General features: G+C 36.9%; 1 protein-coding gene and 1 non-coding gene across 2 annotated transcripts in view; both read right to left on the bottom strand.

Annotated features, from left to right (window-relative positions):
* TPI (triosephosphate isomerase) overlaps positions 1-15,518 on the bottom strand; it is a 39,331-nt gene that overhangs the window by 15,516 nt on the left and 8,297 nt on the right. The window contains exons 5-6 of the mRNA XM_077376604.1: positions 5,388-5,520; positions 4,204-4,298 (exon numbers count right to left, since the gene is read on the bottom strand). Of these exons, the coding sequence (XP_077232719.1) occupies positions 4,204-4,298; positions 5,388-5,520 (228 nt within the window). The remainder of the gene's footprint in view (positions 1-4,203; positions 4,299-5,387; positions 5,521-15,518) is intronic.
* On the bottom strand, positions 14,961-15,088 carry LOC143845773 (small nucleolar RNA snoR86). The gene has a single exon (XR_013234525.1). It is a non-coding gene; the product is annotated as a small nucleolar RNA snoR86 (small nucleolar RNA).

Raw genomic sequence — 15,518 nt, 5'->3', positions numbered from 1 at the left:
AAGAGTAGAGTTGATAGCCATTGGAGATCCAAGGCCAGTCCCACTATGTAAATGGCATAGATCCATGAAACTGGCGAAAAGGAGAGAATGGCAGGGGCTAAGATCGAGAGAGAGAGAGAGAGAGAGAGAGAGAGAGAGAGAGAGAGAGACAGAGAAAGGAAGGTTACAAGATAGATCGGAGTTGTGTGTGTGTGTGTGTGTGTGTGTGTGAGAGAGAGAGAGAGAGAGAGAGAGAGATAGGGGGTAGAGTTGAAGAGGGTTAGGTTACATGAGAGAGGTGTGGACTTTGGTACTATGAAGGGCATTTTGGTCAGCATATACAAAGTGTGAACAAATCCAAAGATGTATCATGTGGGGCAGATAAGAAGACAAAAAAGGATACCTCTGGTTAAATGGAAAAGAGTGTGTACGCCGATGAAGAACGGTGGCCTTAGGATAAGAAGAATTAAAGAAATGAATGTAGCCCTTGTAGGGAAATGGCTTTGGAGGTTTGGCAAGGAGGAAAATCATCTTTGGGTGAAAGTCATAGAGGCTAAATATGGTGCTTCTCGGGTCAATGAGTATCACAGGACAGATTCAGAATGCTGGGAAGGACTATCTGGAGAGACATAATCGGGATCAGTAATTTCTATTAATGAGGTATAAGTTACAGGGTATATGAAGGGAATAGGATCCAATTCTTTTTTTCTTTTTCTTTTTTTGAATGGTTAGACAAGTGGTGTTCAAATCTCAAAAGCAGGAATCTTCCCTCGAGTGCCGCTCCCACTTCGGAACCTCGATTCGGCTACCCAAAGAGACAGGAACCGCTCTCATGACGCTCCCACCTGCTTCTATTACTTCATAAGTCCCACCACTAACTTCCTTGCATCAAACTTCTCCAACTCTTCAAAGTACTTCAATGGAGCAAGCACAAAGGCTTGTGCATCTTCAAAAGGCGCAAGGAACAAATGCACGTAAATGAAGATGGTGAAGATAGTTAGAAATTACTGCTTTTTTATGTACTTAAATTTTGAAAGATACATATGAAAATGGTTAGAAATTATTACTTTTTTTATGTAATTGAATTTTGAAAGATATATAAATAAAATATTACATACACGCTCCCATGGCGCTCCCAAACATAGACTCTTCTAAACCCCACGCTTCCCCGCCCCTGCCCCCGCTGCTTATACGGGTTCAAATCAGCCTATTAAAGATTTGTTTCCGGAGTTGTTTGCTATGGAGGTCAACAAAGACGGGGTAGTGAAGGATTTCATGGAAAAGAGGGAAGGCAAGGTGTTTTGGAAAGGAGAAATTTCTTTGATTGGGAAATCTCATCTATGGCTAGAATGCTGGAAGTTCTTGAAGAGGGTATATTAAGCAAGATGGCGAGGACAAGAGGGTTTGGATCTGGAACACATGGGTGATTTCAGTGTAAAGTCACTTTATTTTCAACTAGTTGCTTGCCCTGAGAATGCAAGAATTGCTAAAGTGTGGAATATCCCAGCCCCTCCTAGAGTGGGTCTATTTGGTTGGGCGGGCCTGTCTCGAGAGGATTCAGACAGTAGACTTCTTGAGAAGGAAGATGATAATTATTTATCACTGTGCAATGTGCTTCGAGGCAAAGAGTCAGCTAACCACTTGTTATTGCATTGTAAAGTGGCAAGATAGGTATGGGGTAAACTACTCAACTGGTTTGGAATTAATTGGGTTTTTCCTCAATCGCTTATGTAGCTTCTTCAAGGATGGTCTCTGGCCCCTTAGAGGAAAAAAAGGAAAATTTTGTGGGATGTTTCCTTTCTTGCCACCATTTGGGTCCTTTGGAAGGAAGGAAGTATGAGACTTTTGAAAGGTTATGAGAGGAATTCCGCTTCTTTCTTCACTAAAGTGATTGCCCTCACTATTACTTGGGTGAAATCTATCCCAACCTTTGCTTTTGTCTCAGCATATGATCTTTAGGAGGGTTGGAAGGGAGGTTTGTTTAGGAATGGAGAGGAAGCAAGTTGTCCAAAAGTGGAAGCCTCCGCCTACAAGTTCCCTCAAGTTGAATTTTGACAGGTCTAGTTTGGGAAAACCGGGCCGGCCGGAATTAGGGGGGTTCTAAGGAACGATCAAGGGGTTGTGCTTTGGGCTTTCGTGGGTCCTATAGGGGTTGCTATGCTTCAGAAGCTGAGGTCCGTGCTGCTCACCAAGGCATCAAACTATTGGCATCAAATGGGTTGGACAATGAGTTGATCGAATGGGAGTCCCTAAATGTAATTAAGGGGCTCAAAGGATCTCTAAAGAACCCATGGAGATTCGATTCATTCTTTGACGAAATTTCTGATTGCTCAAGATCTATGGTGCTATCTTTTGAGCATGTTCGTAGATTGGCTAATGAGATGGCCGACAGCTTGGCTAGATTGGGAGTGTCAACAAAATCTTTGGCCCTTTTGTACTCCCTTCCTCCTTGACTTCTCTTCGGTGCATTTTTACTTTTCCTTTTGTTCTTTGTATCTGTATTACCACATCGGTCAGAATTTAATAAAATTGGCGATCATTCAAAAAAATATACAAAGGTGAGAGTTGACCAAAAGTCCAACAAATTTTTTTTCCCAAAGGGTATCAATGATAACCCATAATTAGAGGCAGACAACTGAGATTTGCATGTGTTTTTTATGGGATTTAAGGAAGTCAATGTCTTAGAAAAGGTTGGACTACTTGAAGCTTCTAGAGTTTCTATTTTGAATAAAGAAAATTTATGTTGAAGACTAGAAGTAGGAAGGTTTGATAGGAACAGTTCGTAGCTAGAAACAATTTTGAATATGAAGCCATACCTTCAAGATATTTGGGTTAGTTTTATTTGGAAAGCTCCTACTCTTTTTTCGTTAAGGATTATAATTTATAACTTGTTTAGGACAGTTTCAAAAGTATTTCAAAGTTAGAAAGTATGTAGGAAAGGTCAAGGTGCTTGTGCCTAGTAAGTAAAGGGTTTCGAAGTGAAAAGGATTATTTATATGTTAAAAACGCTCTTTTATGGTGATTCTGATGAATAGGGATATTTAAACTTTATGCAAGTTCTCCACTTAGTTGTTGGTTTTCACATTGAGATAAGACCTAATATTGTTCTATCCATCATATTTTTGTGTACTTTATATTCTATTGCTTTTACTTCTGTTTGAATGCCTACACCTTGTCGTTGCGAAATTCTATTCTACTAGTGACACAGCAGCTTAATTCCTGCATTAGGAGAACAAATATTTTATCTGATATTTTAATATCACGATTTTCCTGCCCTCTATATTAAAATTGCTGCTCTTGCATTTGGACAGTTAGCAACCCAAATTCCAAAATGCCACAGAGGTCCAAGTGGAGCACAAAGTACACGGCTTGGAAGCTTTGTTGAGAAGGTGGTATCAAATTGACTTCGAACAGGGAAATGTTCATCAAATCAATGCTTGAAAGAAAAAAAAAGAATTAATGATTAATAAATGGAAGTGAATAATTGCAGAATATGGAGCATATAGGCTCCAGAAAATGCAGAAATGTTCATAACAGTGTTGACTGACTTTGTGTTGTAGCTGATCTATGGAGGTAGGGTCGTAGGGTCTCATCTCATAGGAAAAGATATAAAGAATTGTCTGCAGGTGTACTATTAGCTTATGTATTTTGGCATCTCGAAAGAGCAAAAAGAAACTCTTTTTGGGTGTCTGCTATCGTAAGGGAGCAATTCATCAGGGTAACCAAAAAAGGGAACCCTTTATGTGAGATTTAAACTTCTTTCAAGCATTACAAAACTCTTTTTGGTCTCATATTATAATTCATTACAACTCTCCTACCACTCTTCACAAATGGAATTTCATCCAAGCCCAATGGTATCATACTTCACAAACCCATCAAGAAGGAAACTCAAGGACAGATCGCCAAACAAACAGTGGAGTCGTAGTTAATATTTTACTTATTGGTTTACATACCAATTTACCATAGCGTACATGCATCTCCAAGGATATCATATTTCACGAACCCATCAAGAGGGAAACTCAAGAAGAGATCGTCAAACAAATATTGGAGTCTCATGTAATAAGTTAGTTATTCATCTACATGCCCATATGTACGCTTTAAATAATTACAAAGATAAGAACCATTTCTCTCATAGCAAAAATTCCATCACTACAACCACATTTTTTGGAAATCAAACGAGAGGGTTGAATTAAGTCACCAGGTTAAAAAAACAAGTGAACTTACTTCTTGAGCCTGAGCAGGGGTGGCAACCTTGCCAGTTCCAATGGCCCAAACAGGCTCATAAGCTATGACAACATTAGCCCAATTTGAAACCCGATCTGTGAGACAAAGATTCAATTAGCACTATGGAAAGAAAAAAGGAGATTTAACATATTGCAGATAAACAATGTGCAGGTGATATAGTAGCACCATATATTTAAATCACAAAATTTCAGATTAATAATACTCATAGAGATATAGGACCTTGTACATTCAACTTGTACTGATGAAGATTTCCTAATTTGAGATTTTGATTCCGATGCCATTATATGAAGCATAGGAGATGAATTTCTAGCAAAACCTAAGTATTTACAATTGTTGAAGGCATGAAGTTTTCATATAAATGTTAAGGCATTCACTTGTTTCCTTTGTTATTAATATTGTTTCGTTTGGCATTTCTGATATGGCATTACGACAGAAGAAATTTTATTTTAAGTAGTTTTTTTTTTACCATCTCAGTCCTATTAATGAAAATTTCAACATAAAAAAAAATAGTTTTTTTTTTTTTTGAATGGTATGCCATAATATGAAGCATGAGATTTTTATTTTAAGTAGTTAAAAAATTAAAAAAGTTTAAAATAGGAAATATTTAGAAAAACATGAGAAACCATTATATCAACCAAATTTAATAAAAAGAAAAACTTAACCGCTTAAAACATCTACCGTAGGCATTAAATTGGCCTCTTAACTTAAAAAAAGAATAGTGTAAAACATCAATAAAACTAAACATTCATCATACCATATGTTAGCCATAAATATTATAAATAAAATTCAAGTTCGAATTATGCGTTAGTGTAGAATGCTTTGGAAGAAAAAGAAACATGAAAATTTGACCCAAAAAAAAAACTTCTCTTGAAGCTTTAGAAGGATTTGAGGAAAATAAGAGTTTTGAATAAGTGATTATATGGTGCATTTGAAGTGTTATTATCGAACCCATTTGTGGGGTAAAAAGGCACAAAATGTCGTTCAGAACAGCAAAAAAAATGAGTGTAGCAGAGCAGACCATCCACCACACCGAGTGGATTAACAACATGAATTACCATGCAGTGTAATTCATTTGCACTGCCTGGGTATTTCATTTGCAATCATAATGATATGTACATTGCTTTTTTTTTTGTGAAAACCCTTGCATTAGATGAGGACACCACCTGCTATTTCTTTTGTTTGGGCAGATACTATGGCCATAGTAGACCCTGATTCTCTCTGCTCAAGAGTCTCTCCAACACAAGCAATCACCTTCAACCCTTGAGAAAGAGCATACGCAACTTTATCTCCAACGAACTGTAATTACATAAATGAAAATCATAATTTAAATAGGAAACGAACAAAAGAAAATTTACAATATTTCTTGGAGAATTAAGCCAATACTATTGTAAAGGATTATGGGTGGTATTTCTCCACAATTGAAAGAGCATACCCTACATATGCGGTTGCAATGTGGAATACATAGGCCACATCTGTGGTTCAGTAATGTTTAAAATTTACATCATGCACCAAAAAATCAAGAGCAGAAAAACCTCGAGCACAATAATTTGCTATTAGATTGCTTGAATTGGTTCTTTACCCATAGAGAGGTGAAAGGGACAGAGTCATCAACAAATGGACAAGTCATGCAAATTGCACCCACAAAGGTATAAAACTTGAACTTGTAATTACTCACACTAGTAACGAAGCATAAACCTCATAAAATCAGAAGATTGATAGAAAGAAAGGTGCAATATAGCATAGCAACATCTCTGCTGTAAAGAATTATGTATGCACCCACGATTGCAATTCATGCATGCACTCTAATGCAAGTAACCTATTACGAATTCAGCAGAAGTAGAAACCTTGCTAGAAAACTGAACAATCACAAGAACAGTCGAATAGATCTTCACAAAGAATCCTAGAGAGATAAAATAACCAAATATTTTATCAAAACATGATCAAAGTAGGGTAAAACCCAATAGCGAAAACTTGTAACTATTCACTAACCTCTGAGAAGTGCCTCAAAACTTCAAATATATACACTTATATATAGGCCCAAAACACCTTAAAACCCTCACTTAATCCTAACCATCTACTTCTCTCAAATCATATTTATTGGATTATGAGCTTGTTCATGAATTTTTCTTGCATTACTCTCTAATCTCATTTGCAGCATGGTTAAAAATTTGGGAACCATGACAAATGTCAGGAGAAGAAAAGAAGAATGTCTCCTAGAAGTTTGTAAGGAAATGGATGGTCATAGGTACGGCTCAGGCAGGCCTTGAAAAATGCATTTTCAGTACTTGGAAAATGATTGTAGTCTCCTCCCCATCTTCCTCTACAAGGCAATCTTTGACTTTCCCAGTTGCATATGAACATTTTGGATATGATCCCACCGTGCGCTACAAAGGAGTTGGACCTCAACTTGATAGCTGCAAGCTTGACTTTTTTATCTTTCAGCATCTCCATATACTGAAAGAATTTCTCTACAACACTAAGTCAATCAACAAATCGTTTTGAATGTTGTTGACATCAATCTATAGAAACTTCATCCAGTATTTGAAGTTGTCTGTCCGACAACCTGTTAGATAGTCAAATCTCCCTTTGATCTATGACTGTATAGTAAGTATAATCTCATTCTTCTTCCTCACAAAATTTACATTGCTGGCTGATCACAAGCATGCATCCCTTCATCTCCCAGAGAACCATGCGGATTAGGAGGGTTTGGCGCAGATCCAACATCAAGGTATAGAAGCCTAGCACAAAACAACGCCCTCAGCAAGAGGTCGACCTGTCTTCATAGGCATTAGCTCTGCTCTTTTCTTGTAACCCTTTGATTCGCTGCTGCCCCAAACCAACTGAAGCAGTATTTTTGGAAGCCATATTTGACTGAACTTTGCAGAGATCACAAGATTTCCAGCAACTCCCTAGAAACATCATTCTCTGATACTATTTATGCAGCTTCTTCAGGATAAATCAAAAACTAAGAAAGATGGAAAAAAGAAAAGGAAAAAAGAAACTAAAAGTTCCAACTTCCAAGCAGCCACAAGCTTTGATTAATGACCGAAAATTCCAGAGAAAACATAATATGCAAAAACATCTGGAACAGTCCCTATATATGGACCTCAAAACCTTGTAGGTTTGAATCTTAGCACAAGCAAACTTATTTGACTACAGACTACAGTACATAAACTTATAAAATAAGTAAAAGTTTGCAAGCACTAAACTACGACTCCAACAAGAGCTAAAACATGGACTCAGAACACAGTCCTGAAGCTTGTAAAGTCTCTTTTGCACCCTCCAAAAGTCTTCCTTTTGCCCATGCTTCCTTCTCACAAGTCACAATAGACTTCTTCTCTAGTCTTATCCGCCTTGGAAATATCTTCAAATTTGGGGCTTTTAAGTAACCCCAGCAGTCAACTTCCATAAATCTATGGAAAAGACTAATAATCTTCGTAATTAAAATTGACCAAGACTCCCCAATGTTGAGTCTCTTCTTCAGTTCACTCTTTGAGTCTATTCTTCTGCTGCTTCTTGGGTTTTGAGGAACCATCTTGGGTCCTTCTGTCACAAATTATAGGCTGAACCTTGCTTGGACTGTGGTCCTCACTGAATTATTTCTTGACTTAACTGCATCAAGTATAAATTGCTCCAAAGCAGAGATGCGCTTACGAAGAAATGAAGAAGTCACACTTCGTGAAAGATGGGTTTTGGAATTCCATGATAGGATGGAAAGTACTTGAGGTGAACCAGGATTTCTAATTGACTGGAAGAAACAAAAAGAAAGACATTTTTTATCCTTCGACAACATTGGTTGATTGTATGATCGTAATATTCATGAGCTAATTATTCTACACTTGTTACCTTTGCTTTGTAATACTAAATACCCGGGTGAAGAATGAATATATGAGTGCATAGTAGACGTGTTGGATACTCAAAATACAGGCATTCAAATTGAGTCAAACTGACTCATAAAGGAATCACATCATTACTTACTGTCTTCTTTTAAAATTTGTACATCTTTTAAAATTTGTAGTCTACTTAAATAGATGACACTTCACCTTTGTCTCATCTTTTGTCACATCAATTTCTAAGTAACCCCATCTCCCCCACCCCCCAACACCTCATATCCCACGCCATCCACATCCACACCCACAAACTCTTCACTTTGAAGAGGTAAAGGAGTTGCTTCATCGAACAGGCCCACATTCATCATTCTTCTGCCGACTGCTTTGTATCTTTATTCCTCACATTTGCTTCCACGAGTTGGAACTTCATAGAGAGTAACATTTAGTATTTCCTACATTGAATAGAATGCAGAATTCTATGACTGGGGCATTGTTAGATAATAACTTATCATTCTTTTTTATGTTTATTCATTTCTGTTTTTTCTTTTCTGTTTCTGTTTGTGCATGTTTGTACCCTTTGACCATCTAGGTCGACACTCCCCTTCTCCCTTTCTTCGTTTTTAATAAAGCTTTCACTACCAATTAAAAAAGTTAACATTACCTAATTGAATCTCCACTTTCTCCCCCACTCTCATTTTGCTTGCTTATATCGCTTCATCCTTCGATCCATCTTCTAGTTGGGTGAACCAATGAAGTTGGTAGAAGTAGACTTTGGAAAACGTGGTGGAGAGACCACCATTCAGGAATTGGTATTCCCATGATAGGATGAGAAGGGCATTGAGATGGAGGAGGATGCCATTGACCAACATAACCTTGAAGGAGACAATTTGACCTGTCAACAATCAATGAAAGGTTTTATAACTGGTGGCCTTTATGAGATAAATCAATCTACAGACCATAGTTACCAGGTCGGGAAACGGTTACGTGAAACGAAACGTGAAACGGAAATGTGAAACACATGAAAAAAAAAGGGGAAAACGGGAAACGATAGAGAAACGTCTTGGGAAACGCATTGAGAAACGTATTGGGAAACGTTTGTTAAACGCAAGGGAAACGTTTGTTATACGCAAGGGAAACGTTTGTGAAATGCGAGGGAAATGCGAGTGAAAGATTCATGCATTTGATTGTAGCGATGAAGGTGGGAAATGCCAAGAGGGTGGGAAAACATAAGGGAAACAGGAGTGAAACGTTTCCTACGCGTTTCCTGAACGTTTCCCATGTGCGTTTCCCATACGTTTCCCACGCGTTACCCAAACATTTCCCGTGCATTTCCCATGTGTTTCCCACACGTTTCCCACGCGTTTTCCGAACTTTTCCCGTGTGTTTCCCAAACGTTTCCCCTAGTTTTACCAGGTGTTTCGTCTCACCTTCCTAGGACGTTTCTGGATTCTATGCTACAGACTCCAAGTCCAAGCAATCAAATTGAGTCAACTCACAAAGGAAGGAGACAATTTAACCTGTCAACAATCGATGAAAGGTTTTATAACTAGTGGTCTTTCTGAGATAAATTAATCTACAGTCTCCAAGTCCAAGCAATCAAATTAAGTCAACACACAAAGGAATCGTTATTTATAGTATTCTTTTGTCATAGTTGAAGAAATACCCAAAACATCATTAACTTCTCAATACAGCTTTCTTTTACAACACATCTTAACGTATGCAAGGCCAAGAAGAAAGAAAAAAGCAATCCTACCTCTATGTACCTCACCATGACACACAGATAAATCATAATAAATAAATAAAAGGGAAATCCTTAGCTTCCTGCACATATGGGGGAGCTCATCTAACAATTCATTCTAGGATTCAATTTGTCTCAAACACTGATGAGCACATTTATGTGTGAATTGTAGATGCATAAAGCATCATTTTCTATATTTAGAGCGGTACTACTAAGGTAGTTCCTCTGTTTTTGGTGTTTTAGGGTTATTCTCGAAGTTTTACGGAGAATGGAGCTAAGAAGAAAAAAAAATGAAGAATTTTCCATCATTTACATTGCAACTCTTCAATCAGGTGGCTCGGATCCTCTTATGCATAGGTTTCGGAATTTTAACCCATCTAGGCCGAGAACCAAAAGTTGAACGGTGAGGAATAATTTTTAGGTACAATTAGTTGAAGCCGTGGCCCACTTTTTAGACGATTGAGATCAGCCTATGGAAATAGTTGGGGGCTATGATCGATTTACATCAAGATCTACAATTTGGATGGCTCGGAGTGTGCATTAGAAATAATTTAGAGGGCGCAACCCGTCTACGCCGCGACCTCATCAAATGAATGGCTCAGATCTACTTACGGAAATGAGTTGTGAAGCACGACCAATTTGAAATTTGGCCCATCATATGAATGGATTGGATCATTCCGTAACTGATTTAATGGGCATAACCAAGTTACACTACAGCCATCGGAATGGACGGTTGGATTATTTCATGCACTTTACTGTACAAAACAGAACCCATGCATAAACGTCCATGTGTTGTAATGATTTGCATGTAAAAGATGACAAAAAGGCATGCATTCACATGCACGTTAAGACAACACAAGGAGTGTTAATAATAGAATGGTGGGACCCACTTGGATATACACTTACATTCTATAAACAGTAGCCACGTTTTGGTTTGGAAAAAAGGAAAGCAATAATTGTGGGAACCACACATGTGGGAACTACACTCGAGGAACAACCTTAGGGCTGCTTGTGCATGGATTATAAAAGGGCATGCATATAATAGAAAGTGCAATAAAAAAGGGTTGATATAGAAACAAAAATTTTGAAATGGAGGGTGCGAATATCAATTCGAAAAGGGGCAAGCAAGAACCGACCATTACTTTTGGCAATTGCAAATTTCCGTCCAGTAGCCACTCCCACTCCACATTGAAATTGGAAATAGTAATTTCTATTTGAGATGTAATGCATATACATCCAACCATCAAAACAACACGCCCATATTCCAACGTATGAAAGAGAAAGCCAACAAAAGTTTCCCAAGTTACCAAAGCCAAGTACAAAGCTGCTGAAATTGTAAAGAAGAAAAGAAGAAATTTGTGCAATTACTAACAAAAACTGGAAGTTGCTAAATTACCAGAGACAGGTGGTAGTTTCCAAAAATACAAGACACTTGCCAAGTTTGTGTCTTTTCTTGGATTTTGAAAATAGGAGGGGAAGAAGGCTATATATCAAAGTGAACACTCTGTACACATTCTCTCTACTCTCTCTTACTCTCTCTTGTTCTCCACTTTTTCAAGTTATTTTTCTCTCTCAACCAAGGCTCTATCCAACCGTCCAAGATTCAATCCAAGGATTCAACCAAAGCTTGAGGAGAAAAAGACTAAGTTTTCTTTTATTTTAATTTTTATTTTAGTTCCAATTTTATGTACTTTTATTTCAATTCAAGAGAGTTATTTTTGTTTCTTCTTCCTTCTCTTAGTTTCTCTCAATTGCTCTCTCTCTTTTTCTTTTTCTTTGTTTCTTTTCCCTTCTCTATGAGTAGCTAAACCCACTATACTTAGGGTTTAGATGAAGCCATGGGGAAGGAGAAAGAGAAGTAATTAAAACCAGTGGCTTATATAACAACTTATGTAAGGGTTTGTATTTGATGGATCCCAATCACTTATGCCACTGGTTTTCCCCTGTCGTATAAGTAATTGCTGATGAACAGTTATAATTTCTTATATAATATACAAAATTGAGTAGTATATTTGATCACTCGCTCATGAGCAAGGACATCTATAGATCTTATTCCCCATTGACTTGATTTATCAAATACACTATCCAATGCGGAAATTGGTTTAATTGATTATCCAATCCAAACCCATGGTGGATTCTAACCCTAAGTAATATTTTAATCGAATTAAAGTTTCAATTAGATTTCCAATAGAATTTCAATTCAATATAGAGTAGTTTTCCATCCAATCTTCTGATCAATTTAGGCTTTAGATTTTAGTTTTATAATTAGGTTAGATAATTAATAGAATTCATTTTGGTTCACTTTGCCTAAATATAAGGGTTAAAGTTGTAATCGTTTCTTCATTGTGTTCAACCCGTGTCTATTTAGTTTATAAATTTAAAATATATTGTTGGATCCGAGGTTGTAGTCCACGGAAATCCTGAGTCCATTCCAGGCAACAATATATCATAAATTTATTTTCTATGTAGTATAAGGGTAGAAATCACAATAAGCTCTTCCCTGAGTTCGACCCGTACACGATCCGTGCACTTGCGGTTATTTATAATATCACAATCAATCAAAAACTTGATTGATACATTTTAAATAACCGCAAGTGCACGGATCGGGTAAATATGGGTCGAACTCAGGGAAGAGCTTATTGTGATTTCTACCCTTATACTATTTGGAAAATAAACTTACGATATATTGTTACCTGGAATGGACTCAGGATTTCTGTAGACTACAACCTCGAATCCAACAATATATTTTAAATTTATAAACTAAATAGACACGAGTTGAACACAATGAAGAAACGATTATAAATTTAACCCTTATATTTAGGCAAAGTGAACTAAAATGAATTCTATTAATTATCTAACCTAATTATAGAACCAAAATCTAAAGCCTAAGTTGATTGGAAAATTGGATTTGAAAAACGACTATAAACTATATTGGAGATTGATTGCAAAAGTAATTAGAACTCTAATTGAAACCTTAATTTTAAAATATTATTTAGGGTTAGAATCCACCATGGATTTGGCATAAATTGATTAATTAACACGATTCTTGAATTGGGTAGAAAATTCAATTAATTAGTCAATAAGGAATAAGACCTAAAAGATGTCATTACTTATGAGTACTTAATCAAATATACTTCCAATTTAATATAATTATATAGGATTTTATATTTGTAAATCAACAATCATTCGTACAAAAGGAGAAAGCCAATGGCATGAATGATTGGAATTTTCCAAACACACAATCCTACACAATTTTTCGATTGAGTATATTGAATTAATTAGAAATATTTCTCCTTCCCCATGGCTTCAACTAAACCCTAAGTAATTAGGATTTAGTTGTTCATGGAAAAGGGAAGAAAAACAAAAATAAAAATAGAGAAGAGAGGGAAAAGAAGTATCATCCAATAACTAGAAAGGAAAAGCAAAACAGTACTTTCCACTAATTTGAGTTTAAACAAAAGTACATCAAATTGAATAAATAGCAAAAATAAAAAGAACTTATTCTTTTTTTTTCTCCAATCTTTGGTTGAATCTTCCTCCTTCAAGCTTTAATGTCACCTTTAGTTTGAATGGTGAATGATGATGCCTCAGATTGAGAGTTGAAAAGAAAAAGAACGAAAGAAAGCAAAAGAGAACAAGAGTGTAGAGTGTAGAAAGAATAGAGAGAGCCTTCACTTTGATATATAGCCGTTTTCCCCTCCTATTTTCAAAACCCAAGAAAAGACACAAACTTGGCAAGTGTCATGTATTTTTGGAAACTACCACCTGTCTCTGGTAATTTAGCAACTTCCAGTATTTGTTAGTAATTGCACAAATTTCTTCTTTTCTTCTTTACAATTTCAGCAACTTTGTACTTGGCTTTCGTAACTTGGGCAACTTTTATTGACTTTCTCTTTCATACGTTAGAATATAGGTGTGTTGTTTTGATGGTTGCATGTATATGCATTACATCTCAAATAGAAATTACTATTTCCAATTTCAACGTGGAGTGGGAGTGGCTACTTGACAGAAATTGGCAATTGCCAAAAGCAATGGTCGGTTCTTGCTTGCCCCTTTTCGAATTGATATTCTCACCCCCCATTTCAAAATTTTTGTTTCCATATCAACCCTTTTTTATTGCACTTTCTATTATATGCATGCCCTTTTATAATCCATGCACAAGCAGCCCTAAGGTTGTCCCTCGTGTGTAGTTCCCACAATTATTGCTTTCCTTTTTTCCAAACCAAAACGTGGCTACTGTTTATAGAATGTAAGTGTATATCCAAGTGGGTCCCACCATTCTATTATTAACACTCCTTGTGTTGTCCTAACGTGCATTTGAATGCATGCCTTTTTGTCATCTTTTACATGCAAATCATTCCAACACATGGACGTTTATGCATGGGTTCTGTTTTGTACAGTAAAGTGCATGAAATAATCCAACCGTCCATTCCGATAGCTGCAGTGTAACTTGGTTATGCCCATTAAATCAATTCTACGGAATGATCCAATCCATTCATATGATGGGCCAAATTTCAAATTGGTCGTGCTTCGCAACTCATTTCCGTAAGTAGATCTGAGCCATTCATTTGATGGGGCCTCGGCGTAGACGGGTTGCGCCCTCTAAATTATTTCTAATGCATACTCCGAGCCATCCAAATTGTAGATCTTGATGTAAATCGATCATAGCCCCCAACTATTTCCATGAGCTGATCTCAATCGTCCAAAAAGTGGGCCACGGCTTCAACTATTTGTACCCAAAAATTATTCCCCACCGTTCAACTTTTGGTTCTCGGCCTAGATGGGTTAAAATTCCAAAACCTATGCATAAGATGATCCGAGCCACCCAATTGAAGTTGCAATGTAAATGATGGAAAATTCTTCATTTTTTTATCTTCTTAGCTCCATTCTCCGTAAGACTTCGAGAATAACCCTAAAAAACCAAAAACAGAGGAACTACCTTAGTAGTACCGCTCTAAATATAGAAAATGCATGCTTTATACACCTACAATTCACACATAAATGTGCTCATCAAACACCCAAATCCTTTAGTAAAAAATAAGAGGTGCATTTGTATGATCCTGTGAAAAAACTTTTAAGAAAAACAAAGACTTTGAGTTCCACAATTTAATGGATATTAAAGATGACATTTTTTTTTTAAAACAAAAAACAAAAACAAATAATGAAAAAATGTGGCAATTTGTTCAAGGCCATCTTCAAAAGAGGAAGTTTTGAGAGGCACGAAGAATTGCTCGGAATATGATTTTGCCAACCTTCAATGCAAAAGTTCATGCCATTTTAATCGACGCCCTTGCTCTGCAAATTGGCTATTTAAAGACAACATTTTGATTTGCAGTGAGCTCTGTGTAAGACCATTTCCTAAGGAAGAATATTCAAAACCATAGAAAACATTTGGTTGCGTGCCATAGACCAAGAGAGTAGTAGAATAAGTATCAACAGAGAGGAGACGAGCATTGGATTTTCTAGGAACTCACCTCGAAGAATAGTGGTAAGTAGTGTTTGGTTGTCAAACACGTAGTGGTACGGGTGTCATTGCCAATATAGAGAGAGAAGAGTGGGGGAAGAAAGAGAACGAGAGAGAAAGCATCATTCCCAAGAAATCCAAGCAAAATTCCACATATTTGTGGTTTTGGGATTGGATATTATAGGGAGGGAACAAGGGTGACACATCATCTGACGTGCAATAATTAACCAGGGATGTCTCCTTGAGAGTCTCCAGGTATTTC

Source organism: Tasmannia lanceolata, unplaced genomic scaffold, assembly GCF_043159265.1.
Source record: "Tasmannia lanceolata isolate RefF3 unplaced genomic scaffold, GAP_Taslan_0.1 ptg000002l, whole genome shotgun sequence".
NCBI lineage: Eukaryota > Viridiplantae > Streptophyta > Magnoliopsida > Canellales > Winteraceae > Tasmannia > Tasmannia lanceolata.
This window is presented reverse-complemented; position numbering and strand designations above follow the sequence as displayed.